Genomic DNA, 26316 nt, shown 5'->3' on the forward strand with positions numbered 1-26316 from the left:
CCGGTCCTATATACATATAGGTCTTGGGTGGAATCCACATATTATAAACGGGTCTCACCCTTTTAACATTTAGTTAGTCCCAATCTAGTCCAAGGTTGAGCTTTGCTTGCTACCTGGGATTCGCAACTTGATTATACCGAGACATGCTAATGTCCAAGTTCGAATAAGACCAGACTGAATAGGAAAATCTATCCTTGGTCTGAGACATGGTGTTCGTTGAATCAATAGTGCCTTTCAAGGTTCAGCCTATTCCAACGGTCATATAATGTGGGGAAGATGAGCACAGATGGTGTCTGGTAATTTTTATCTCAGTGTTCCCGCTGTCTCATTCCAAAAGGATGCTCTGCCCACAGACGGCCCCTGCTTTACTTTGGATTACGTCGGCTGTGGAGGTTGCAGTTTGCCAACAGATCTTAGGCGAAGCGTTGGGCATCGTCACGTTAAGTCCTAGTGGCCGGTTACTTTTGGATTGTCTCATGACGATGGGAATCCGCATATAGCTATCCTATACTTCACAGGATGAGATCAGATATAAACACCGTGGTGTCAAGGTGAGAATCTCCAAAACCGCTAGCTCATTGATATGCTATGACAGACAACAAACAAAGCAATTTACATTGTCAGAGACACCATCTCCCCACTACATTCTTTCTGGACGTGGGTTCAAGGTGCAAGGCCAAGTAAGGCAGTTGGAGCGCAGCCCCAGATTCGGAAATATCCATACATGCTGTGGAGGCGGGGAAGCCCGGCTTCCCAGACTCATGATTGGTTTCCTCCCCGGTTTCCTGGGGACGGCATTGTCGGTGGGGACCTACCTAGGTACCCTATGCACGCCTTAGTGCAACTTTCAAGGTTAATTATCTGGACAGGGATCTTTCCAAGACAAACTGCTTCTGGGGGGAAGTGGAGTCGGTCTATGTACTCCACACATACTGGATAGATCCGGGGTGCGCTTTGTCCCCAGTATGACATACGTGCAGATCCGGAGTGAGGCCATTCAAGGAAAGTGCAGGTTGATAACCGGAGACACTGGTCTCCATTATAAGAACCACGGAGCTTTGACCATCATCGCTGGGGAACTTGCCCGTTCTCCTCCTTCTATATCCTCCCAGGCCAAGCTCTTGCCTCGGGGACGCAACCACTGAAGAATAGAAACTTCCTGAGCACGAGGTCTCGCTTATTGCAAGGTTGTCGATGGACCCAATCATACGAAGTATACGAAGTTGGAGGAATGCGAATGTCCGCCTCTTTGTTTCCCAAATAGGTCTAGTCTCCGCCTCTTCCAAAGAAGGGACTGACGGCGAATGCTCGGCGTTTTCCTCAGAAGATCTCGGGAGAGATCCACCAACATGAAATTCAAAAGTTACAAGAAAATCACTTAAGCGGAACTAGCTCGACCCTCGACCCACCTCCTAACGGATTTACGCGTGTTCATGTGCATCCACATATGCATACGCAGTTGCGATCAATTGTAAAAGTGGATTTGGGCCACAGAGGCCAGGTTATTCATTGGAGGATATCTACTCCGTATGCTGCACGTTGAAACAACTGTTTCTCGTAAGAAGTATATTTTGAACATTCGTATCAAGTAACGTCTTAGGGGCAGAAATGGAAAGTTTCCCCTGATACATCGGGTCTCCCCGCATTCGCAGGATGTCGGGAGTTAAAACGGTCCGATGCATACGTGAAATCATACAACATACAAGGGTAGCCCTTCAGTCCCCACACTTCCTTTATCTTTTTCCATCTCACCTTTTTTTCATATGGCACATCGAATTTTACCCCACATCTGATTGTTCTTCTATTCTCAATATCCCTCTGAGTCATGTTTATCGCGTTCAAAGCTCAGAACGAGGAGGGATTGCGTAACCCAAAACATAAAAGGCGAAGTGAACGACTCAGCCGGCGAGGGTCTACACCGCGAGCATGCACTTCATGTCGTCGTCGCAAAATCAAATGCGATGGTGAGAAGCCCTGTGAAGCATGTCGATGGTACAAGAAGCCTGAGCTGTGTGCCTATACAGAACCGCGATCCTCGCAGCAAAGGTAAAAAGGAAAACTGGTAACACCCAGGCTCTAGCGATGAGGACGAAAAACTGATCAAACTAGCCAGCCGGAGAAACTGTCAATACCCTCGCCCGACTACAAAAGCACACTTGAACGCCTTTTTCCGGACAATGCCCCCGAGAACATCGCCCATTTTTCACGCGATAAATTGTTAGAGTTGGTGACCGCAGGCGGAACCCCATATTCTCACCATCAGGACTCATCGATCGCTGCCGGGTCTCTAGACACTCATAACTCTGCATTGTCGGGAGAGATGCCCGGCCTTGAATCACTGCATACAATACCCGGAGAGCAGCTCGATGAAAATCAATGTGCTAGTGCCTCGGAATCGGTAGGACATATCTCAGACGACGTCAACGCATTATCCCTATCGGCTCGGCACCCGACTTCCTACCTAGGTGTTTCGTCAATTCAGGCTGCACTGAAGGTCATCGCGTGGCTCCATCCAGCAGTTAACACATACTTCGCCCAATCCTTGTCGAAAGACCAATGTTCACAGCCAGCCAATGCGTTGGCCCCGTCGCAGGCTGCACCCCAGCCTGACCCCCCACCCACGGAGACTCAAATGCTAGACGCGTACTTTGTCAACTTCCAGCCATTTGCACCACTCATAGACGAAGAAGCCTTTCGCACAACTTACTTACTTGGCCGTCGGAAGGATGATCGATGGCTTGCACTTCTCAACATAGTTCTCGCACTGGGAAATATTACAGCCGCAGGCGCAGATAACAATACCCACCGAGCGTATTTTGAGCGTTCAATGAGTCACTTAAATCTACGTTCGCTGGGGAATCCTAGCCTTGAAGTCGTTCAGGCCTTAGGACTTATGGGTGGCTGGTACTGTCACTATACTAGCCAACCGAATCTGGCATACTCCCTTATGGGCGCGTCCCTGCGGATGGCGGTTACGTTAGGTTTGCAGCGCGAACCTTCCGATATTCATTCGATGCTCGACCCCAAGAAGTCCGGAATTCAGGAATTCAAACGTCGCGTCTGGTGGTCCCTTTGCTGTTTGGAGACCTGGGGCCACGAAACGCTCGGCCGGCCAAGTATGGATTACTTTGGCCCGAGTATCACTGTTAATTTGCCTAGCCGGCTTGACAAGGTGCACATCCCTAACCCCCTTTTTCCCTGGTGAAAGACCCAGGGTTCATTTCTAAATTGACTCTTGACAGGAATCATATTTCGAAGTCCTCCCCTTGACAGAAAACGTCCAATTTGTGAAAATCGCGTTAAAAATTCAAGAATCGCTAGCTGCGCTACCAACCCTATCGCACGCGGAGATGTTCGATCTAGACGCGCAGCTTGTCCGGTGGTGGAATGACCTGCCGCCGGTCCTTAAAGATTACGAACCCTGTCCCGAATCACTATACGCAGTGCGTACCGTCATGCGTTGGCGATTCTACAATCATCGCATGTTACTATACCGCCCGACTCTACTGAACTACGCAATGCGACGAATACCCTTCATGGCCATCCGGGTTGAAGAACGCACTGCCATTCAGAAATGCCAGGAAATCGCAGCGATTTCCATCCAAGACATCTTCTCAACGACCAAATTGAATCAGATGGTCGGCTGGAACGCTGTTTGGATGTTATTCCAGGCCACTATGGTTCCGCTGATTTGCTTGTCGGCTGGCGTCGCAGATCACGATTCCGCTGCTTCATTCGAAGCTTGTAAGACGCTGGTTGAAACAGCTATGTTGACACTCGGCCGCATGAAGCCATACGGACACACCGCAGGGCGCTCCCTTGAGGTTATCTCGGGCATTCTCGAGTCGAACCTTCGTGGGCCCATGGCGGCGCCGGTTGATGCAAGTGGAGATAGTCTCGACCCTCAAAATCCGCAAAACCCGCAAAACCCGCAGAATTTTCTTCCTCCCAATGCTTTCAACACTGGTCAGCAGATCTCTCGCGATCGTGTTGCCGATTGGACTGCTACTTCCTTTGAAACGCTTTCGTCTCAGTACATGTGGGAGTATCTGAGCTGGGATCATAGCAATCTCTGGCCTGAGGTTTTTGACCTCAATACTCAGAATGATAATGTGGAAATGTCTTTCCTAAACTCTCCCGGAGGAAATAGGTGAGATTTTGTTGCATTGTCTAATGTATATAAGTTATATTTCGCAAACAGTACATACCGTGTGTGCGATTCTGGTTGGTTTGATTAGACCAAGTCAATATTTGCATCTAGCAACTCTTTCCTGGGACCCTCTGCGTCAATGGACAGATAGGCCGCGTTGAATTGCATAGTGGAAGGCAAATCAAAATAGGAATTTGCCAGCTATATAGGATCTAGGCGTGAGAGAAAGCTGTGATATCAACAATTGGATCCACAAGGAAAAGACGGTCTATTCATTCCAAAGTTCTCTTCTAGAATATCCTTCCCGTTTTCAAATATGTGGTTTAGGCAGGAGTCGTATCAGACTAGCATATATTTCCATCTAGTCTAAATAACAATGAACACAGCTGGTATAAAACCCGATGAACAAGACACCGAGCAATCTCATAACACGACTAAGGTAGAATATGTACTCATGGCAATGAAAAAGCACACCATGAACTGACCTGAATAACCTATGCACCCTTAACCTCCACCACCTGGTTCTCATTCTCAGAGACCAAGACCTGTCGTGCTTCAGTACTCTTCTTCTGGGGTTGGGAGCATCAAAGATTTCCGTGAGCTCTTCAAGAGTCCGGTTGTTTGTCTCAACAGCGAAGAAGTAGATGAACACTCCCTGGACAATGTTCCACCCAGCCAAAATGATATACGTATGCCAGCCAATGACGTCGATGGCATTTCCGACTCCGAACTGATTCACCAGCAAGGCAATATTGGTGAAGACGGAGTACATGGCCATACCCTTGGCGCGAGTTTCATATGAAAGACATTCGACGGCGTACATGGCTTGCAAAGGGGTCCAGGCAAAGCTGAAACAAGCGCCAATCAAGAAGATGAACACGATAGAGGCAGTGGCCGCTCCTGCATCCTCTGACTTCGCGAACACCCCGGTTGTGGCGGAAAAACACGCAAAGCAGATCTTCATATCCAAAAAGGGTTAGCTTCGAACATTGATTAAAGGGGGCAAAAACCACGCGGGACATGTACGTACACAGCAAGCAACCGACGCGCCCATCATCATAGGTCTGCGTTGGATTTTCGGGCCCAGATAACTTCCCAAATAGGCGAGACCAGCGGAAAGGACTGTATTTCCAAGATTGACGTTCAGCACTTGCGCGGTATCAGTCATACCAGCTGACGCCAAAAGCCCGCCGATGTAGTAGGTTGTGACACCAGCCTGTGCCCACTGACTCATGAAAGATGCAATAGCCACACACATGAGGCGCCATCTCGCGGCCTTTGTGCCAATGAGAGATCTGAAGTCGAATGCATTCTTATCCGCGCCTTCAAGGTTGATCGCCTCTTCATATTCTCGGACCTGCAGATGGACATAGGCATTATCCCGGGAGCCCTCGCCGTGATACCTGGTAATAACATCCCAGGCTTTCTCGCGGTGTCCATGGCTGTAGAGCCATCGGGGTGACTCCGGGATGAACCAGACACTCAATACCACCATGCTGGACGAGATCAACTGACACCAGATGGGGATGCGCCACGCGAGAGAACTCTGGTATTTCAGACATCCTCGACAGGCGCCAGCAGCGGCAATAGCGCCGACAAAGTACTGGCAATTGTATAGACCGGTCAGGATGTCACGGTAGGCGGGGTGACTCATCTCGACGACGTAGGCGGGTGCGGCAGCGGAGGCCAAGGAGTATCCCCGACCTGAGATATTTTGTTAGCAGAGTGTTCCTAGATGGGCGATGTCCAGATACGTACCGAGGAAGAATCGACTGGCGAGCAATTGATCCATTTTGTTGGCAGTGCCACCAAGAATAGTACCGACGATGACGGCGGCGGATCCAAGGAACATGCCAGATCGTCGACCCCAAGTATCGAGGATAATTCCGACAAATGGCAGTGCGGAGACACCTCCAATCGTATACATTCCCTGGATCAAGAGGCTTTGGCACCGACCAAGCCAGCGCCGAAAGTGTCACGAAACTGCGGGATGGGAAGCAGAGCACCCATGAGCGAGCCGTCAAAGCCTGAACCAGTTAGTGATGGGGTTTTCCTTAGCTATCAAGTGTCTCTGTCTCGTACCGTTTAAGGCTGAGCAAAGATATGCCACAGCCATGAATAAATATAGCTTCCTCATTTGAGCGCTCCAGGGATTCGGCGGATCGGTGCGCCTGGCAATGTCGAGAGCCACTGAACCCTGAACAGTCTCTACCTTGATGCCCTCCTTGACGCCCTCATTGAGGCCCTCCTTGTGTTCCTGATGCATGGCGTCGCTGGCACCTTCTTTCTCGACTAACTGGACTGGCTGTGTATTATCTGCCATGATAGTGGGAAAGTCGTGTTCTCCACGCGGATGTAATCCACAAAATAATGAGTCAATGCATTGGGGAAGAGGTGTGGGTGATATTTATGTCGGGAGTTGCTTTTCTCCCGTGCTTCGTACCGGGGTGAAATAGCACGTTGAAATGTCTCGGATGTCCTTAGCTGAAACGGACTCTGGTTAGATTCCCTGGACTGTATTTGTCCAATCACGGAAGAGTCTTCGGCTCCTCGGTGGGATGGAAATTGTCCCGAACGGACCATCCAGGCCGATCGCTACCTAAAAAACCGGGGAAGCTGGAGGCTAACTGGGCCGTAACTGGCCGGCAACTCGCTCTCGGAAAAGGGTTCAGCTTTTCTCCGCCTACTCCTCACCCAAAAGGGTAATCCTCCGCCTTTTCAACCCCGGATTTTGACCTCCGGACTTTCGGCTCCAACATTATGGCTCTCCACTCATCTTTGTGGGTATAGACTAGGTCATTCCCATGTGACTACTTGCTTTTTAGTCCCTTTACTTCTATAATCTTAAGGTGAACGCTGGCCGCTATCCTAAATGGCTTCGATATTCGTTTATTTCGTCTAACCATTGACTGTATTATAAGCGAAGGAGAAAGCATTGCGCTAGGCTAGGAATACAGAGGAAGAGATAACCCTAGAGCATAGATCCTTTCGGCCCCGGGCTGACACCTCAACAAGCATTAAATTTAAGCAGCAAATGATTGCAGTGGAGTCAAATCAAATCAATTACCAATTAAAACAAGTAGAAGATGTAGACTAAGTCTGCATGAAAAGTACGATGCGACCTTAGAGGCCATTTCTCTCCAAGTAGGTATGATTTTCTCCACCAGTGAGATAACCTTACAAGCCTACAAACTATTCCATTTCCGGACTGTCGCCGTGTCACAACTAGAAACTCCGATTGCATCATGTCCCTAGCTCTAGAGTAATGAAAAGAGACTATTGACCGAGGTAACGATAGCCCAACGGTGGGTCGCTGTCGCTTAGGCCCGTAATCTCCACTATCTGCTCATCTCCCGGGACAAGATCGATAGCACTGTCGCTGATCCTCACATTCTCCCGCTCCTCAAAGACAAGACATTTCACCGGCTTCCGTGAGCTGATTACCAGGAGCCGTTGTCCAGCTGAAGATCCTGGCTGCGTCTTCACTTCTAGTCCGCGATCAGCAAAATCGAGATACTTCAACGGCTGTGGCCAGTCAACCTCCCTAGCCACAATCTGGCCGTCTATCCAAAGCCGCGCGGCTAGAACATGTGGCTCGGGCTGGGTGACATGGTCAAGGATGCCGCTTGTGATCTCGGAAGTACCATTAGCTGAAATAGTCACGTTTTCAAAGACAGCCGGGGCGCGCAGGTCCTTTCCAGTCTCCACGGACAAGAATCGTAGCTCGACAGTTCCACGTAGGACTTCCTGTTGGCTGCTAGCAACCCACACCTCGTACTTGCTCTGTTTCGCGGGTTCTGCGTGCACCACGCTCCAGTCGTGATGGGCACGTTGTACGCCGATCGTAACCGGCTGCATCACGCGCTTAACTGTGTAATACGCGGGCTTTGGCTGCAGGAAGTAGTCCACAATGGCCCATGAGATCGTGGGCCAGCAGTCGTTTAACTGCCATAGGAGCGCTCCACCACATTTTCGGTCATCGCCCCATTGGCGGCGCCACCCACGATATCCGAACATCATCGTCTCGGCCTGGACGACCTGCGTGAGGTAGACGTATGTCTAAGTAGAGTGTAAGTATCTTCTTCCTTATATTCGAGTCGACAGGGATAAATAACAGACCTCCAGATCAGTAGCCATGCGTAAGTTTTCCACCAAATATATCGCCAGTCGCCTCTCGTGGCCATCGGCCTTGTTATGGAAGTCCATAACCTGTGACTGTGGGTGCTTGTCTTTCTCGTTTTGCACAAAGTACTCGATTGTCGACATGTGCGGGAAGCCTACCATCCCAAACTCGCTGTTAAAGCGGCCTCCCATAGTGTCAAAGATCTGGTATTTCTCCTGAGTTCCATGCCACACTATAGGTCTGTCAGCCAGAAGATTCGACTAGAAAGCCCATCGGGATTCCCATTAGGGATCAGATGATTACTGACCATTCCACTGATGGATATCTCCCACGGTAGGATCGGTTGTGACTTTTCCATCTCCCCATGGGCTTCCAGGGTGGTAGAAAATACTCGGCGAGTACTCTGCTACCACTTCTGGAAGTATTTTTTTCGTAAATGTAGCGCGCTGGGAAGTCATACTTCAGCCAGCTTTCCGGATCCTTATCTTCGTAGTTGTAAGTGAGTCCCGACATCTCCTGGAATTGATAATCTTCGTTGTTGCCAACGTAGATCACAATTGAAGGACGATGTCTCAATCGGCGTATGTTATATGCCGCCTCCTGTCGTACAGAATCTAGTAGCTCAGGCCATACTGGGTAGTTGCCGCAAGCGAACATGAAGTCTTGCCATACTAGCACGCCGAGCTCATCGCAAGCGTCATAGAAAGCATCATCTTCATAGATCCCGCCGCCCCATACTCTGTTTCAAACAATTATTAGACGTTCTCTAAAAGTGAGTTGAGTTCTATCATACCTGGTCATCACCTGGCCACCTGCCACCATGAGCTCGATCCATTTCTGGTATCGCTCTGCGCTGATACTAGAGAGCAGACTGTCGGCAGGGATCCAGCAAGAACCTCCACAGAAAATGTCCACTCCGTTGATTCGGAAAAAGAATGATTTTCCATGTTTATCCGGTTGCTGAATGACCTCTGCGGATCGAATGCCAATTTTCTTAGAGACCTGGTGTAGCTCGTTTCCGTTGCACGAAAGTGATACCGACACTTCATACAAGGTCTGAGGGCCGTAACCCTGTGGCCACCACAATTCTGGATTGCTGACCTCAAAAGTAGCATGGGCACTTTTGTCGGCGCTAACGGGGATATCCTGGCTGGCGATTTCTTGTCCACGCAGAGACAAATGGAAGCGAGCGACACAGCCTTCAGGATTACCCGCATCAATTGTAGCAGCTGCCGTAATACTCGCCGTTTTGTGGTCAGCAGCGAGGTTTGTCTGTGGCCATAGGTCTTCCACTCGTGCGGAATAGATTTCCAGTCGCACCTCACGCCAAATACCAGCTGTCATGATGACTGGACCCCAATCCCAACCCCAATGGTATTGGGCCTTGCGCACCGCTAAGCGGCCCATATCTCCAAACATGCCGCACCATTTATGGCCCGGGTCTTTGTTACGCATCTCGATTCCTTTGAGCAGGGCGCAATCGAATTCGATCTCCAGCACGTTTGTGCTGTTGGACAACCCCAGCGCCTCTGTGATGTCCACACGGTAGCCTAGGAACATATTGTTGGACTCGAGGATTGTCTCGCCGTTGAGCCTGACTGTGGCTAAAGTGTCCAGGCCGTCGAATACCAGCGCCACGGTCGCACCAGCCGGGATTTCCGGTCGTTGAAAAACGTGCCGATACACCCATGTCTTCTCGTTGACCCAGCGCGCCTTGAGTTCGTTCAAGCCTAGGTAAGGATCCTCGAGCCTGTATGATTACGACACGTCAAGTCAGTCGGATTCCAAGTTTACGAGGGATTTGGGTCGCCCACTTTTTGTTTTCGATGAGATCCTGCTGCACCGTGGAAGGCACTGCCCGCACGGGCATCCATGCCTCCGGTGTCTCGTCATCCCGATCCTTGAACGTCCAACCCGTAGACAGGGGTTGTTTGAAAAAAGCCATTTTCGTTTCAAACGGTGATCAAGTTACTTGCTGGCGTTTCACAGCACGTTGGATCGGGATCAGTTTCGGAGAGGATGAAATGGGTCAATTTATATCAGACACTGGAAAGAAACTGGGTCCATTTATGCCCAGGTTGAACCATTGAGGTTGGAATCTGCAGAGAACAAGCCAAGCATATCTGAACAGAACGTAAGTCCTGTCATCTCGACACAATATCTTGGGGGCAGACAACCTCTACTACCCCGCCTGCGATGTAAATCGGCCAAAAATGTCACGCTGGGAGCTCGTTTGTTCCGTCAAATTGCCTATTTGGGCAGACAATGGGCGGAGGGTCCGATCGAAACGAGTAGGACCGACGAACTCCGCCTTTGGATCTTTCACCTCTTTCCCAAGAAGGTTGTGTTCGCGTTCTCAACCTGACATGTCGGCTTTATTTTCACATGGAAAACCCTAGATTACTGATATTACTAACATATGCCTGGCAATTTGGCAACTCGAGCATCTTAGGTCTGGTCTCAAGGACTCCTTCGCACACTGTAAAGGGGTTCCACTGTTGATGAATCTTTCGCCAAGGGTGATTGAGGAAAGTCTAGTATGGCACTTTACAAACACCTTCGAGTGTTTTGTCGAATGCAACATCGGCCCGTGGGTTAGTGCAGTTGGCAGAGCTGTACATTCCTTCCCGACATGCACTCTCGGGTCTAAGGAATGTCATACTCAGCAAGCTCAACACGCAACAAGACTATACTCATACTCATCTATCATCTCCTCCCCTGCTAGTGTCCACTGGGTCACCATCGGAGCCGTCACCCCGTCCCGGTCAATATTCCGAGGATGCAATTCTTGATAGTCTTCAACTACATACCCGACAGTGATAATGAATGCGATACATGGAGATAATCAAAGAGACCTGGACGCTTCCCTTCCAAGGTTGCCACCGCCTTACATGTTAATATCCCCGCAAAATCCAAGTTGCTTATCGGCTGGTATTGAGTGGGAATATGCACAACTGCTTTCAAAAATAACCCGGGTTTCACGCAGTTTGTTCAAGACAACGAATCATGAAATAGTCCAAAAACAAAAACAAAAACACAAAAACATACAATAGTGAGGATTCGCTGGTGGTCACCCACCCAACTACTAACTCACCGGCGTGTGGCTTATATGCGGCCAGTAGTTGGGTGGGTGTGGCCTCGGTGAGAAATGGGTGAGCGCCGCTTTACGGTCGCGCGACCGCGGGTGATAAGGGTGAGTGCGCTATAGACTAGGTGAGAAGCTGGGTGAGAAGCGGGTGAGAGTCACTTGAGATAGCCTGACGCCTATACTAACCTCCTTAAGTGATATAGAGCGCGATATGATTAGATTACTAGTTTAACCTAAAACGCTTCGGCCCTTAGTATCTGTATATAGCCCTAAAATGAGATATATCTTTATTTTAATTCGTCGTTATAACTTTGTTGCCTTATAGACTCGCTACGGCCCTTCTAATATGTCTATACTAATATATATATCCTAGTGTAAATAGTATATATTAATTAAACTAATTAAATAGGCGAAACATACTCTCTTATAGTCCGAGCTTATCTTTGTTAGCCGTCGAGGAGTTGTGGTAAAGAAAAGGAGATAGAAGTAAGAATCTGCTAGGTTGGGGGGGGTACTAAGTTATGTGGCTATTAGCCTATAGGTACTAGTAAATAAATATCTATCTCTACCGCTAACCCTTCTATAATACTTGATTAGAAGGAAGAGCTATAGTAATAGGGTTGGGCCTAGAGACTGATAAGACGGTAATTGTGACTAAGCACTTACCTATACCCTTTCCTGGTATAGGTGAGTGCTTATTTAGATATAGTATAACTAGCTTAGTCTTTATAAAGTAGAACCCTATCCTTTCGGAGCTATATTTATTATACTCTATAATATAGAAAAAGAACTAGATTTAGTTAAATTTATATACTAAGCTATAAAGGATACTATTCTATATAGTATTATAAAAGATATTTTTAATAGTATATATAAGAAGCTTATTATCGAAGCTTATAATATACCTACTTTATCCTTATCTACCCTAAATATATTAGCTAATATAGCTTATAAGAACGATAATAACTAATATAGTAGAGATAGAGGCTATAGATATAGCGGTAAAGACTATAGAGGAGAATTATATCATTTTTAGTTAAATAATAAGATAGACTAAAATTAAAAGGATTAGTCTTAATTTAAAAATAGTCTATTAAAAGGTAAAGCTATTAATAAATAGGCTAAGTAGTAATATAAGAAGTAGCCCTAGTATATTAATAGGGGTAAATACTCCTATTATAAGTTAGATAGGTATCCTATAAAATTATACTATTATCTTATAGAAGATATTATTTTTAAAGGCGAAAAGCCTAATAATAATATATAAAGCTATATACTAGTAAATTAGGTACTTACTAATAAGGATAAAGATAAAAATAATAGTAAAGTTAAAGCTATTATCGCTTATATAAATACCGCTCGATCTATAGATAATATATAGATACTAGATAGTAATATTTTAAAGACTATTACTAGTTACTATAAGGATTTTTATAAATATATTAAGTATAAATCTAGAGAGGAACTATATAGCTATATAAACGCTAATAGTAATATCTAATTTATAATTATATATAGAAAAGCCCTAATTTAAATTAATACTTTAGTAGATAAATTAAAAATAATTCTCGTTACTATCTATTATAGTACTATAATCTAAAATAGACGACTTTTAATAAACGCTTTTAAAATAGATTATAGTATTTTCTATAATATAATTATATTAATACTTTTATATAAAAGCTATAAAAAAGTTAGCTTAATTAAGAAAGTTAGCGGATTTCTATATATCGATAGACCGCTTTATTATAATATAAAAAGGCAAGCTAAAGATAAAATCTAGATATAGAAATATATTTATATATAGAAAATATACTTCTATAAGTCTAATACTAGTTTTAATTAGATAATAAAAAAGAACTTAATAGAATTAATAAATTAGTTTTAATCTATAAGATTTATAAATATTTAGGCTATATTAGTAAACTATATATTAAAGTCTCTCTAAAAGATATAATCTTTCTAAATAAAAAAGACTAAATAGAGTTTTATAATTTTAACTATAAAGCCTACTAGCTTAGTAAAATAAAGAAGAAAATTTTAAAAGATAAATAATAATATATCGAAAAGCTAGTTATAAAATTTTATATAGATATCTAGATAATAAATCTCCCTAGTCTCTATAGTAAGAAATATTAGGTACTAATAGTTAATAACTATATTTAGTATACTAAAGGCCTCTATTTTTATAGTAAAGATAAGATTACTAATTATATAATTAAATTTTATAAATACTAAAAGCTTCTTTAAAGTCGATATCTAGCTATCTAATAGATTAATAGAGGATCTAAATTCTATAAATTCTAAATATAAATAGAGGATAAAGGTATAATTTTTAAGCTTATACCTACCTATATACTAGAATTAAATAGTATTATAGAGGATATAGGAAGTTATATTAACTAGATCTAGTATATAATAAATATAGATACTAAGTTTTTAAATAAACTTTAGCTATTTTATATAGATATTATAATCTATATCTATAATAGACTAATTAACCTAAAAACTAGTAAAACCCTAATCTTAATCTAATAAGAAAGCCTTAGTCTAAAAGAGATAAAAATTAATTTAAAGTATCTTTATATATAAGGATCTATTATATTTACCTATATTCTAAACGAGATTTATATATAGTTAGAGAAATTAAGAGTCTATATATTCCGAGTCTATCTAATTTGATATAAGAGAGAGAACAGTTATATCTTTAAGATATAGAATCTAGTTATAAAGGAGATTATTCGTTTATAAGATATTACCTTGCCTAATAAGCTCGACAAGAATAAAAGATCTGATAATAATTAAAAGGGGGGTATTATACTACCTAGTAAGCTAATATTAAAAGACCCTAATTTAGATAATAATAATACTAAAGCTCTCTATAAAGACAGAGGGCTAGTATTATAGAAAATAGAGAAAGGGAAATTCCTATTCGAAAGGCTAAAGCTAATATCCTAAGTTATTGTAAAGGGTAAGAATCTGGCACAAACCGCATTAACTAATCTAATTGGGAAAGCATTGAACGCTCTACTAAAAAGACCACTATGTCAACCCTAATGGTTGACACGCCAGATTACCAATTCATAGCCCCACTTCGTACCGGGTGCATCCGCATATATACACCGGTACGCTCTGAGATCTGGCTTTGCCAGTTTTATATGGATTTATCTATTACAGTTATAATTACTAATATGGGGCCTAAGCCTATAGTTTAAAACCTAATAAAGCCAATAATTTAATAGAAATAGGTATTAGTTAGACTAAATATACTAGGAAGAGTATAGACTATACTATCTATACTAAAGATATTATCTAAGATCTAAGAAATTGAGGATAAATCCCTAGTTTATTAACCTATTTTCTAGAAGCCTAAAATATAGGCTATATACTAGCTTAGATAATAGGCTACCTAACGTCCTATTCTCTAGCTATAAACTTATAAACTAATTAGATAATATATAAATTAAATTAATATAGAAGTCTTACTTCTTCTACTAGTACTATTATAGCTAAGGAAATAGGGTCCGAAGCCTATAGTACTAGACCTAATTCTAGAGTCTCTAATTATATTTACTAATTAATTAAAAGGGATAATAATAGCGAAGAAAAAGCCTTTCTATCTATTATACCTATAAATAAATAATAAAAACTTACTATACTAGTAATAGACTAGCTAGTCGCTTTTTAAAAAATATAATTTCGATAGTATATACTATTTTTATAGAGGGTAGTCTTACTTTAGGTACCCCTACTAATTTATTAGCTATAGATATAGATATAATAAAGGATAATATAAGCTTAGGAAGATAAGTATTAGATATAGTAAGCTACTTATAATATAGAAGATCCTATACTAGTAGTCTCTAAATCCCTATACTATTTACTAGAAGTTTTTAAAGAAAAGACTCTATAGATAGCTATTTCTTAGCTATATAAGGAGTTTTTTAATATTATAAATCTAATCCTAATTGAATCTAATTAATCTATAATCGAATATAATTAAACTATAATCGAACCTAAGGTAATAATAATAAATTATAAACTATCTATTATTATAATTAGTACTAACGATTCTATTACTAAGATAGAATCTATCCTATTAAAATAATTTATTCCCTACTATTTAAGCTATATTAGACGCTTATTGGAACGCTATAGCTTCTCTAATAACCCTATTAAACCCCCTAAACCTTCTAAGACTATATTAACTAAAGCGAGTTTATATAAGACTAGATATTCTATAGGATAATAATAGTACTAGTAAGGGATTAGGATAAGATTAGATATAAGAGTAGGATATATAATAAAAGAGACGTATAGTTTTAAAGGTTATTACTAAATAAAGTACTCTTTTTATTTATAATAGTAGACCGCTATATATTAAAGATATTAAAATCCTTTAGTACTATAAATAATCTCTAAAGTCGAAATATTTAAATAGGTAGTAAACTACTATAGAGAGCTAGATAGATAACCTATATATAAAAAGTATCTTCGATATTATATATAAACTACTAGATATTATACCCCTACCGAGTTAGTAGATATATAATCTTAAAGTAATAAAGGATAATAAGATCTATAGTTTTAAAATACGCTAGATAGTATATAGAAATTTCTAATAGAAAAAGGAGGATTCTCTCTTCTATATACTAATTATATAAAACACTTTTATAAAGATTATCTTTGTAATTACTACCTAATAGGATTATAAATAGAGATAGTTTAATATAGTTATAAAAGGATTATAAAATAGTCTATATAATTTAACTAGTCGGTTTCGAATACTAGGAACCTAATATTAGTATAAAAGGCTAGGTCTACTAGCTAAAATAAGCCTTATATAGACTTCGCGACTTAGTAGCTCTATAGAATAAAAAGCTTAATACTAGGCTAAATAAGATTAATTTTTATATACTTAACGATAATCTATATATATATATATATATATATATATATATACTAAAAAATATAGCGATTCTATATAGTTTTTACTTATATATATATATATATATATATAGATATTTTATATAGCGATTAATATAATACTAAATCTATAGAAAGTATAATTTAATTCTTTAAAAAAGCCCTAATATACTATATATTAGAAAATAGACTATTATAATACTATTATCGAGCGCTACTAAATAGTATATATTAGATAGACCTATATAAGATATATAATAGTTTTCGAAAATAGCTACTACTTTAAATCTATAGAACGCTAAAGAACTAATTATAATCTTAACTAATAATATTAATATCTAGTTATTAATAGGAAAGAGATCCTATAAGAATAGTCCCTATTAGCTTAATATAAGATAGTTTTTTTTTAATATAATTTTCTAAGATAAAATCGATCTATAGAGAATCGATATAAAGAATAACGTTACTAATAGATCTATAAAGCCGCTCGAGGGAGATCTATATAAGCGATTTATCTAGATACTAGGTCTTAATTAATCTATATATAAAATTCTAGGTAGAAAGGAGGTTCTATAAAAGCGTAGGAAAACGATAGAAAATAGTAAAAATAATAAGAGGCTTTTATATAGGGAGTCAAAAGGTTATATTATATTAGATAGTTAGTCAGTCCTAAAGGGGGGTGTTAGAGTAGTCACGTGATTAGTATATGATCTATCACGTGATAGCCCGGACCTAGGACTTCTAGTAGTTAGTGCAGATAGCTTCCTCTCTCTCTTCTTTTCCTCTCCAGAGTCCAATACAGTTTCCCCTGTATCATTTCATTCCTGCGTAGCCTTCTATCTCGCTAACAGAAGCGTTGTTCAAGAAGATCTCGGACAGGCGTGAGCTAGTGTCGCTCTCATCGGCAGACAGAGCAGGCCATGGAGATGGCATCGCAGCGGAACGCAGTGTGGGATTGAAGAGGGGCAAGACCAGCGAAAGACCAGCGAAGACGAGCACAAGCACGAGAGAATAGCCGAGAGTGGTATTATCTCACTTTGAGCAAGTCACCCGTTGGAAACCCAGGCCTGGGGCTGGATCGTCCAAAGTTGCCGTTCCACATTAGGTTATAGGCTTGCCCTAGGCCTCATTTTTCCGCTAAGAGCGCGCATTTCTCTACTGAGAAGTCGATCTCTTCAATCTTAGCCATAGTTTTTAGGCGGTCTGGTGGTACGTCTCGGTCTCAACAATCGTGGCGGTGACTTTTCGTGTTCGTTGCGGTCGGACGGTTCAGGGGATTCGCGTCTCGGCCCGTCCCGATATTTCTTAGGCAAATCGCAAATTGATACCGCAAATTGATCAAACAGAGTACGTCCCGAAACTCGCACTCGGGTACAGTCGGTCGCTCTAGATTATACAGGGCCGCTCGAAATCAGTTTCACCTCCCCTAAGCGTATACAGTCGTTAGCCAAGAAACTTTACAGTGATATTGGAAATTAGTTTTATCTGCAATCTCTCTCCCTTTGTTTCCACGGCCCCACTTCGAACGCATTAAACCATATTAGGAGGTAATTCCTCTGCCTGCGTTTGTCCATGTATCTTCAATGGGTGAGCGTAAACTACAGTAAGTTTCCATAGAATCTGATACAACGTTCTAGGCAGGGTCCTAAATCCCAGTTGGGGGGGTAGGGGACCTCGCGATTTGCTTTGGTACTGGACCCTGCCGTGTCTTTCATGTCGCCTTCTCGTTGTATATATATAGGCTCATATTTCCCTCTATAATGTTAACAATCAATTCATACCTCTGAACTACAACACGGTGTAACCACCTACAGTGATACAGCAAATATTTTAACACCCTGCTATCTATCGTACCGCCTGGTTCTCGGCTCTACCGCCTACCAAACACTCACCAAGATAAGGCGCCCAAAATATCTGAAGCACCCGTTAGAAATCTGCTCTAGAATTTGAAGATCAGTTTTTATTTACTAAAAGCAACAGTTGCTGACCATCTGACCTCTATTCGAGTGGAGCGAAAGGATATATCACCGAATGGTTGTAACAAGCATCACTAAACACAATAGTAAGATTTTCTAACTAAAATAATGAAGGTCCGGGTTTGACAATCTGGTCGGACATAATTAATAAGCAAAACCCAACGCATAGATAAAAGGTCACACGATTTGGCGGTAAAAAGATAGGTAAAAAGATAGTAATCAAAACAATATCTGGCTTCTTGACATGCACATTTGTATGCATGGTACAATTGGTCACATGATTTTCTGGATATTTTAGCCTGTCTCAAGCATGTTTTCGGTCGTGGTATTCGACAATTTACTCCATTGAACACCCTTTCATGTTGCCAATGTACCAATTGTGTGCTGCGAAATCAAGTGTGGTTTGGCCGAGGTTCCCAGATTTGTTATCAATGCCCGCAAACACCTTGATATCAGTGGTTGTGACTGGTGCACAGTTGGGTGAGGTAATCTAGTATTCTGGGGATGTTGTACTATACTGCCAAGTCTCGTTGACCATAGCGGTTGTAGATAGAAGCCTAGGCACCGGATCATCCGTATGAGTCACTCTCCATCCAGTGCCTAAAGTTCGACCACTGACAAATTCAGAAAAACTATAATTCCCCAGTTGAGGACACCCAAATGTATACTATTGTCTCATTAGCTCTTTGTCTGGATATATTTTCATATATTGACTTCGCTGTGATACTTACCAGATCGATTGGTCTGTTGGCACTTCCTTCAAGTACTGCCCCAAATGTAGCAAGGGCGCCTCCAAGACTGTGACCAGTAAAAACGATACTGTAGTCTGGGTATTCAGCAGCTACTTGGTCGATACCCGGCATTATGAATTGTGAGAAGTTCCCCCAGGCATAATAGAAACCACGATGGACCTGGCAATTTGGACAAATTTCATCGATAGGCACCTGCTGATATTCAAGATCTGTGACGATGTTTCCTGGTGTTCGCGTGCCTCGGAATGACAGAACGATCATCTTATTGGTCCTGTCAAGTGCTAGGAAACCAGTGGTGTCACCCGGTTTAAGTCTATATAACATTAGCCTTCAAATCTATGTCGATGTGGCAGTTTTCTTACCCCTTAAATCCAGATATTATGGTTGTGTCTGTCTGCTCTAGGGTCGGGCATACACCTGGATCGCATACAACCCGTGTCCCTTTTGAGTTAAAGTTTGTTGGACAGGTAGCCGCAGCACAGTATTCAGAAAACAGGGTCAAATTGGTTAAAAGTTCAGCGGAAACATCTAGGTTGACGGTCAGTATTGCCAAAGTTGGAATGTCTTTCCACTGACCTTGGCCTCCTGGACAAGCGTTTTCAGGCGTCATTGCGAAACTTAGTGAGGAAAGAAGAACACCATAAAGTACAGTTCCCAGGAACATTTTAAACAAAGATAATTGTGACTAGGTATCTTGCAGAAACAATTTCCAATAGCTCTTGAAATAGTACATATAAGGTTGGACTCATGTAGTGTTGGAGAGCCTGCCGAAAAATGGCTATATATACTTGAGGCACAAAGCCCGGAAATCACAACCTCGAAGGAGATTGTAAAGGCAAATACCGCGCCTTGGTCAACGCACATTGATGTCATCAGGCTGTCGAAACCTTCTCGAATCTTTGCACTTACAAGTTAAAAGCATGGGCTCAACTCAATGTACGGTCCGGATCGCACTTTTACGCCTTGTTCTGCCTCGGGACCTTGGCGCTTCGTTAGGCAATTTCTACTTGCCAACGGAAATGACGCAGTGAGTATTGGATCCCAATTCGATTCTTGTCGATCCAGGCTCAACATAATCGACTTACTACGCCTTGTCCTTTGGTTTAGGATACTTTGAGTCTCTTTGATAAGGCGCAGGGCAGAAACTCTGTAGAGTCGATGACTTTACAAAGATTAGTCAAATTACCAAATAGCTTGGAGACTTTGACTAAGAAGTAATTATCGGACAACTATTTGTGGCAAAAAAGAAGCCCGGGGCTTTTGAAGTACAGTATCCGCTCCCAGCAACTGTAATACATGGCTTATGTACCGGATGTCTGCTAGTACCAAAGAATATCCCATCTATAGACAACTAAAGGAGTTCGTGATAATCCAAAATTGTAGGCTGCCGGATAAGTGATGTAGTTTTCATTGACTACCAAGATTTATGGCTATATAATGCTCATTTTGAAGAAACTTGGCTGATTATATATTGTCACCAAAATAAAAACAGTTTCCTACGGCTCTATGATTATTTGACAATGAGCAAGAACGGTCACAAATGATGATACCTTGTTGATATCAGCGTAAAACTGCGGACACCTCAGTGATTTTATGCCTACACCTGATTTTTGGAACTAAGAAATTACTAATCTCAGACAATATAATATCAAGCAGCGAAAACAACGTATGAGCCTCTGCATTTGCATCACGGTATAGGAAAAACCTAACAGAGTAAGGAGAAAAACCTATACTGAGGTTCACTATAAATCAGACGAAAAGCAAAGCAAACCCTTTAAACCAATACCACAACTAGAGAGTAATTATTTTGACATCGTCTGTGTAATGTCCGTCGAAAATCACACTGAGATCGAAATGCACCCAGAGTTCATTCGAATTCTTCAGGTAAAACCGTATTTCGCCCTTGACAGCAATTAGGTTAACCTGGACGGAGATCCCAGTCTTAAGGCTTCCGGTCAGGGTGCCCAGGCTGATTCCAAGTACGGCGACTGAAATTGAGGCCTCGTAAGTGCCAGTATCGACGTAGCCGGAGACCTGTTCAGTAACATGGTGTAAGTGACAAGATATTTCTAGAGTAGAAAAAGAGATTGAATATTCACAGTAAGAACTCCAAAAAAGCTGACTGGCCCAAAGTTGATACGGGCTTCAGGTTGTGGCGCTACAGACTTGAGAGAAGATGCAGTAGCTTCTGCATCAGATATCTGTGTAGCATAATAAATACCAGTTGCTGGCTGGTTGACCTTGACAACGGCGCCTAAGAGTCCACAAGTGTGAGTATCTAGGACATATTTGGGTAATAGGATCCTGATCACCTTCAACGTAGCCGGACATGTTGTTCTTGCTTTGCAGAATATTGGGATTTTGGTTGCTTTAAATGGTTTGGATTAATAAAGAAATGTTCATGAGTTGAAGCAACCAGAGCCTGCTGGGATGGCGTGACTTTATAGTTTAGGTTTGCTAATAGACAGGTCAATCATCGCCTTGATAGAGATGCTTTCTGTATGGAAATGGCCGAGAACTGGGCCCAGCATTCAGATGGCCATCCTTGGTGCTCCACCAAAGAATGTTACAGAGAATAACTTCATAGTGATATGACTATCAGGCGCTACCCCGACCCTTATTCCCGGAACCGAAATTGTCTATTTCTTCTTGCTAGATGTAGAGTGGCTGGATCTAGAACGGCACATAGTAGCAATAGTAAATCCTATAATATGAGGGTGTGGCGTTTTTACTTCGTTTCCCGCAACGTAAACAGAACCAGGCGCGCGGCGCAAGGCGCAAATACAAGGCTTAGGAGGATTTCTCTTTCCTTGTGACACTTTGTTTCAAGGCGACTGAGTCTGTTCTATCGTGGTCAGCCGAACTTATCATTCAGAAGTAGAAGTACCTCCTCGAACTATGTGCATGATAGTGTTAACAATTCCGTGGAGAGAACTTGTTGCTTTTTACTAATCATTTCATTTGGAAGAAAAGCCCATCGTGGTAGATTAATATTCAAGCATGCGAACAGAGCATTTAGTATCCCTCCAAAAAGACAATGTGCAGTGTAGGCCTATGTCCTCATCGAGGACTCTTCAGCATTTCTAAGATTTTCAAGCAATGGATTCATCTGATAGTGGTTACGTCATTTAACTACATTGCTAGTTGTCGGTTGCTATTCCATTGACAGTCATGAGAATTATTGCTAGTTCTACAGTCATTGACGCAATTTGGGTACTATCTTTATACGACTATTGAGGAGAATTCGGTATACGTCACAGGATTTTTCTAAGAACAGCTTCTATTTAAACAAGCTTAAGTGATGCATTTGCGCTAATGCTTCTACATCCACAAAGTCTCCTCAGCTGATACTGTCAACTATGCTGCCAACTATGCTGCCTTATGGCACTATGTCAGCTTTCCATCCAACTAAGCTAGAGGCTACTCAATACACTCGCGAATCCATGTCTCCCAACCTACCAGAGCTTGTCTCTTCCCTTGAAAATTTGACAGCAATGGACGCCTCTCAATACCGTTTGAATGATATAGCAGATGACTTTTCCACTACCATGCCTTTCTCTCCCGACAACACATGTACTGGATTTGATTTTAGTGATTTCTCGCAGTTTCAGACAATGGAACGCGCTCAATTCCCAAGTGATAATGACCTGATGGGCACACAATATGTTAATGGCATTGGATCTAGCTTCATTGTCGATGAGTATGCTGCCCATGGCGAGATGGATCCGAAATCCAACCACCAACTCCACAGAGATATCAAATCCGATTCTACAGCGGGATTCCCTGCCGAGAATCCAAGCTGTGACAATAAAAAGTCTCGAAAAGGATCCTTTCATCTTGAGGAGTGTGAAAAGAGGTGAGCTAGCGCCTCTCTTTCCGATATTTACGTGTTAGTTCTTGCTGAAATTTCAAACATTGGCCTCGGAAGCCATGCTGGAGAATTTCAATGCAAATGGGAGGGGTGCAGATATTCTGGTACCTTTAGACGACAGAACGATTTGTTGCGGCACTTGAAGACGATACATATCCGCAAGGCCATCCACTGCTGTACAGGCGATGGCTGCCAGAAGCGGTTCAACAGACGTGACAATATGAACGAACACATTCGCAGGGTGCACTGATATAGTCCGGTCTCTAATAATCTTCGTTCTTTATAATGCCATTCTTTTCCTATTCCTTTGCGGATTAGGTGCGATGGAACCTCACTTACGACCAAGTATACGTATTGTCCACATGTTGAAAGTAACTCCACTTGTATGATTTGCCTGCTCTTGCCATCTAAACTCTAAAAACAAATCATCTTGATTTCAGATAATATGTGATGTTACACTGCCTTTGCGGCCTTTGATAGACTTTCGACAAGTTCCATAAGCGCTTCTTATATGGTGCTTTAGTGTGGGGCAATCCGCACCCCCACATGGAGGGGTTCCCGAGTGCAGCCAGGACTAAGGCCGGAATTAGGAATAGGACTCCGCACTTAGTTTGTTCCCCAGTGTCGGGTGACTTTGATATCACAGGTCAGGCTCATTAATCCTGTTATCCTCATATAAAGCAAGTCATAGGATTATCTACAGAGCCCAATTAAGCTGTCCGTTCCGGGTTTCCGACAGCTGTTTTGGTGATTTTTTCGATTTTAACAATGACCAGAACGTACTTTTGCAACATTCCACATTCTGCTCAGATTACCCAAAATTCAACTGCTAAAATGACTCCGATAGCATTCTTAACACAAAGTTGTGATGATTTGATTCGTGGGTACCCGGAAGTTCCGACACAGAATCTGTCTAGCTGTTGAATATCTTGTTACTCACAGCAGGCTCGACTTGATACCTGGTTATTAGTCCAATTGGTAACCATACTGTGAGCGCTGGAATAGCAGACTGGCCGTTTGTATGCTCTATGAAGACAATCAGGTGCGACGCTATCTCCACCCTGTAAGGCGCGCAGCAAATGCTGTAATTGTGCCAAACATGCCAATATAGGCCGCTCTGCGCCTTAGGGCTCACTCCGCCGCCGCCCACTCCGTCATCATCATTCTGGTAAGAGCAGACTCCATCTGTATTATCCATTTCCGGTCATCTTGGTCTCTGGGCTCCAGCAAGCACTCTGCAGTCCCCCGCCTTACTCTAGCGCCTGTCCATGTTTAGCAAATGAGGGCTTCTGGGCTTCTGATGGGAAAGGTAAATCTATAAATTCGGCCATCTGCCACATGAAGCAGCATACGGAGACCAATACAGGCTACAAAGTAACTGGAAATCATAATTTGTTGCTCCTAAATCAATCAATTACCTACTTCTTTGTCTCCATCATGAAGCTTCTACCTACGTTGGTTATTCTTACTGCGACTGCCTCTGCCTGCAGTGGCCCTGCCTTCCGTTGCAAGAAGGCCCAAGGAACTAAAGCTGGCGACTATACCAGAACGTCCGAGATCTGCGCAGAAATAGGCAATGGCGCAGATTTGTGCTATTGCTATGGGGCAGCTGAAGAATACTGCTCGCTTGCGAGTGGTGCAGATGTGGCAAAGTTCCATGATTACTGTGAAGCGGACCCTGGTTGGTATGCTTCGGCCTGTTAAACACATATTCAGTTGATGTCTCGCCAGGCAATGGTCAGTAACCGAAAACCATATTACCTATTCTACTTGCTAATTGCATAGAACAGGAATGTCAGAGCCAATTTCATTGCGTCCTTCAAAGCAAATATCTATCCCATTCTCCACAGACGGGGAAGCCGCTCTTTTTTCTCCACGGTGTTTTACTTTACTGTCTTTTTTGAATAACACGAGTGTATTGGATAAACCCTTGCCGAGAATCATCCGAGGACCGAGCAAGTCGTGTTTAACCGCCGTCCATTAGTTGATCACAAAAATTGACATCTTGTTCAATGACATATCCATTTGGAATATGCTGCACGTAGTCCTACGTGTCTGAGAGAGAAAAAAGAGGGGAGTGATCGACAGTAGACGTCGCCAAAATCCGTACCGACCCAACCTGCAAATGGGTTGGTTTGGGGTCGAGGTGGGTAACCTATCTGTCAGCGAGATAGAAGGCTACGTAGGAATGATGATGATATAGAGGAACTGTATTAGACTCTAGAGAGAGAAAAGAGAAGAGAGAGAAAGCTATCTATACTAACATGGAAGTCCTTATCGTCCCGAAGGGTTTGTAGGGTTTGTATTACTAGTTACCTCAGGCAGCCTATAGGAAGTGGACTGCCTAAGGCCACTATAGCCTAGGAAGCAGCCTAGGCGTATAGAAAGTAAAAAAGGGGTTTTTATTAGCTAGGAAGCGAGGACTTTTTATTATATAATTAGACTATATATATATACTAGCTAGAGCTATCTAATGAAAACTATATAATCCTTATAGTATCTTATCTAGTAGTATATTATATTAATAGCCTCGCCTACTATAGCGAGCTAGCGGAGAAGTATACCTATTGAATAGGAAACGCTACTAGACCCTAAAGATATACTATAATATCTCTAAAGAGTTAGATAGTAAAAGCTTTTTAGATAAGAGCCTTTTACTATAAGAACTCGATCTAAAGGGCCTAAGAGAGATTATATAGCGATAAAAAACGAGAGAAAAGCTAGTAATAGCCTCGTTTATTAGCTATATAAAAAAACTTTTTATAAAGCTAAAGATTAATATCTTTAAAAAGAGAAGTAGAACCTTTTAAAAAGTAGAAAAGGAGGGTACTCGCTAAGATAAAGGAGTAAAACCTCTTTTTAGAAAGTATTCTAATAAAGAAAAGTATAATAACTATAGATCCTAACCTTTTTAATAAAATAATAGAGTAAAACCTCTTAATAGAGATATAAAAAGAGGGTTTTTAAATTAGCCCTCTTTTAATATCGGATAAATTCTATAAATATCTCTTTAAAGGGATAAAACGGGTTTTTAACTATTTCTTAGACTTTTTAAAAAGGAGTATTATCTTTAGCTAGATACTATTAAATAATAAAAAGCGGTTTATCTAATTAGAGTAAATAATAAATATCTCTCTAGGTCTATAGGATATACTTCTCTAAAACGAATTAAAAGCTAGACTATATTATTTAAAATTAGTTAGTAAACTAAAAGATTTAATCTAATTAAAGAAATACTAAAAAAGCTAGTAAAAGAATATAGCTAATAACTAGCTTTATAACTACTAAAAATATTTTAAAAAACGCTATCTATTTTCTAACTATTTAAAAAGAGATATATATAAAATTATCTTCGCTTTTAACCTATTTACTAAAGATATTAGGAATAAATAGCGGACCTACTAAATAATAATCGGAATAGGCTAAGAAA

The 26316-nt window shown here is 41.9% G+C and overlaps 7 protein-coding genes across 7 annotated transcripts; 3 read left to right on the forward strand and 4 right to left on the reverse strand.

The window, feature by feature from the left end:
• Positions 1-1825: 1825 nt before the first annotated feature.
• Positions 1826-4154, forward strand: N7519_000535 (uncharacterized protein; the record flags this gene model as incomplete). Its single annotated transcript, XM_057287313.1, has 3 exons — positions 1826-2046; positions 2110-3172; positions 3243-4154. 3 exons carry the CDS (start codon positions 1826-1828, stop codon positions 4152-4154), a joined length of 2196 nt encoding a protein of 731 aa, XP_057153396.1.
• A 490-nt stretch (positions 4155-4644) lies between these two features.
• On the reverse strand, positions 4645-6473 carry N7519_000536 (uncharacterized protein; the record flags this gene model as incomplete). Its single annotated transcript, XM_057287314.1, has 6 exons — positions 4645-4719; positions 4782-5108; positions 5181-5854; positions 5909-6080; positions 6107-6177; positions 6233-6473. 6 exons carry the CDS (start codon positions 6471-6473, stop codon positions 4645-4647), a joined length of 1560 nt encoding a protein of 519 aa, XP_057153397.1.
• Positions 6474-7426: 953 nt separating this feature from the next.
• Positions 7427-10218, reverse strand: N7519_000537 (glycoside hydrolase family 2 protein; the record flags this gene model as incomplete). Its single annotated transcript, XM_057287315.1, has 5 exons — positions 7427-8209; positions 8270-8505; positions 8684-9012; positions 9067-10023; positions 10088-10218. 5 exons carry the CDS (start codon positions 10216-10218, stop codon positions 7427-7429), a joined length of 2436 nt encoding a protein of 811 aa, XP_057153398.1.
• Positions 10219-18600: 8382 nt separating this feature from the next.
• N7519_000538 (lipase family protein) lies at positions 18601-19679 on the reverse strand (the record flags this gene model as incomplete). The annotated part of the gene is made up of 5 exons (XM_057287316.1): positions 18601-18753; positions 18799-18930; positions 18995-19328; positions 19378-19543; positions 19592-19679. 5 exons carry the CDS (start codon positions 19677-19679, stop codon positions 18601-18603), a joined length of 873 nt encoding a protein of 290 aa, XP_057153399.1.
• A 1127-nt stretch (positions 19680-20806) lies between these two features.
• N7519_000539 (uncharacterized protein) lies at positions 20807-21346 on the reverse strand (the record flags this gene model as incomplete). The annotated part of the gene is made up of 3 exons (XM_057287317.1): positions 20807-21049; positions 21115-21269; positions 21328-21346. The coding sequence occupies 3 exons, from the start codon at positions 21344-21346 to the stop codon at positions 20807-20809; spliced, it is 417 nt and encodes a 138-aa protein (XP_057153400.1).
• Positions 21347-22374: 1028 nt separating this feature from the next.
• Positions 22375-22875, forward strand: N7519_000540 (uncharacterized protein; the record flags this gene model as incomplete). Its single annotated transcript, XM_057287318.1, has 1 exon — positions 22375-22875. One exon carries the CDS (start codon positions 22375-22377, stop codon positions 22873-22875), a length of 501 nt encoding a protein of 166 aa, XP_057153401.1.
• Positions 22876-24323: 1448 nt separating this feature from the next.
• Positions 24324-24590, forward strand: N7519_000541 (uncharacterized protein; the record flags this gene model as incomplete). Its single annotated transcript, XM_057287319.1, has 1 exon — positions 24324-24590. The coding sequence occupies one exon, from the start codon at positions 24324-24326 to the stop codon at positions 24588-24590; it is 267 nt and encodes an 88-aa protein (XP_057153402.1).
• Positions 24591-26316: the final 1726 nt, after the last annotated feature.

The sequence above is a fragment of the Penicillium mononematosum genome, assembly GCF_028829835.1.
Source record: "Penicillium mononematosum strain IBT 11891 chromosome Unknown utg000001l:1.0-4488741.0:1.0-4491989.0, whole genome shotgun sequence".
NCBI lineage: Eukaryota > Fungi > Ascomycota > Eurotiomycetes > Eurotiales > Aspergillaceae > Penicillium > Penicillium mononematosum.